Genomic DNA, 1458 nt, shown 5'->3' with positions numbered 1-1458 from the left:
AAAGAGAGCTTGTCTTGGTTGCCCAAACATAAACAAGTTGTGACTGTACTTTGTTGTGTGCTATGAAGTTCTTTTTATTTTGCCTTGCTCGTAGTCCTGCCACGACTGGCATATGCTGAACAATTTAGATCAGAATTCCTACTACTGTACCCTTCTGGAAAGAAGGATGCAGTGAGTTCCCTCTTGCTCTCTGACTTGCAGAATTTAGGTGAAATCTGTTCTTTGGGTTTTGGGTTTGTTTTTTTTTATTATTTATTTATTATTATTTATTTGTTTAGTTTAGGTGGTTTTGGTAGGCTATCGTGGATGATCTGGTGGGAGTCACTTCTTTGTCTTTCCCTGAAATATGGCAATGCCGGTGTCCAGGGTGAGCAGCATAGCCTGGCACACACGCTACTCACTTCACTATAAGTTTATGATATCCATGTCGTAGGATCTGGGTTGCATTACAAAGAGCCACAAGTTAGAGTAACAAAAGCATCACGGAATGAGGATGGGAACAAAAAAAAAAAATCACACAGAATGGGAATGTATGGAAATGAGAGCAAAATCACATGCTGTGAGGAAATGGAGGAAGAGCCGTCTGTGGAACAGAGGGGAAGTGGAAGGATGTGGCTCTTTGGGGTCCAGGCTTCTTCATTGGTTTAGGCAAGGATAGCGTCTGCCCTTGCTGTAAATGCATGGAAGAAAGAGAAATAGATGTCAAGGAATAAAGAGAAACTGTGGGTAATTAGAGCAAGGGATGTGGACCCTCTTTGTCCATAAGGCAAGCCCAGGCCCCACCAAACAAACATCCTGAATCTTGATGGAGTCAATTCAGCTTTTTGGTGCAGTGAGATATTCTCTAGTCTGAATAAAAGCATCGCAGCCTGACTTCTAATGCTCTGTAGAATAGCCTTGCAAACGATACCACGTTAGTTTGATTACAGTAATATTTGAGTGATTTGTCTCCAGAATCGGAGAAATTTCCCGTTACATGTTCCTGCCTGGTTTCTACACATACTGGTAGTTCTGGCTTGCAAATGTTTTTCCGAAAGGAACGTGTTTATTTTGTAATAATAATAATTTCTTTGAAAAGTAATCCAGCATTTCTGAGGTTCTAAATCCAGGATGACTTCTAAAACGGCAGCGATGGCATTACCAGAGGTTCCCCCTGTTCCTGGCAGGCAGTGCGCACACGGCCGCCTGTGAGAGGGGCTGCTGGAGCACGTCCGGGGGAGCGGGGGGGGAAGATCAGAGGCGGTGGTTGCTCGGCTGAAACGAGCAACGACCGAAGCCGGGGGAGGAGTGGGTTTGGCCCCCGCCCCGCGCCGCCTCTGCGCTGCGACCGCCCGGGGCGGCTCGGGCTCTTCCTTCCCTCCTCCCCGGCCACCGCCTGCTGGTGGGTGGGAATAGCGCGCAGGGCGGGGCATCCTCCTGCTCCCCCATTGGGTGGATTTGGAACCGCAGCGGCATTGG

The 1458-nt window shown here is 47.7% G+C and overlaps 1 protein-coding gene across 1 annotated transcript in view; it reads left to right on the top strand.

Moving 5' to 3' along the window:
- Window positions 1-1131: 1131 nt before the first annotated feature.
- LOC104294759 (histone H2A-like) overlaps window positions 1132-1458 on the top strand; it is a 739-nt gene continuing 412 nt past the window's right edge. Inside the window, exon 1 of the mRNA XM_009894406.1 lies at window positions 1132-1187. Coding sequence (XP_009892708.1) covers window positions 1132-1187 — 56 coding nt within the window. The remainder of the gene's footprint in view (window positions 1188-1458) is intronic.

This window comes from Charadrius vociferus, unplaced genomic scaffold, assembly GCF_000708025.1.
Source record: "Charadrius vociferus isolate BGI_N301 unplaced genomic scaffold, ASM70802v2 scaffold871, whole genome shotgun sequence".
Classification (NCBI taxonomy): Eukaryota; Metazoa; Chordata; class Aves; order Charadriiformes; family Charadriidae; genus Charadrius; species Charadrius vociferus.
This window is presented reverse-complemented; position numbering and strand designations above follow the sequence as displayed.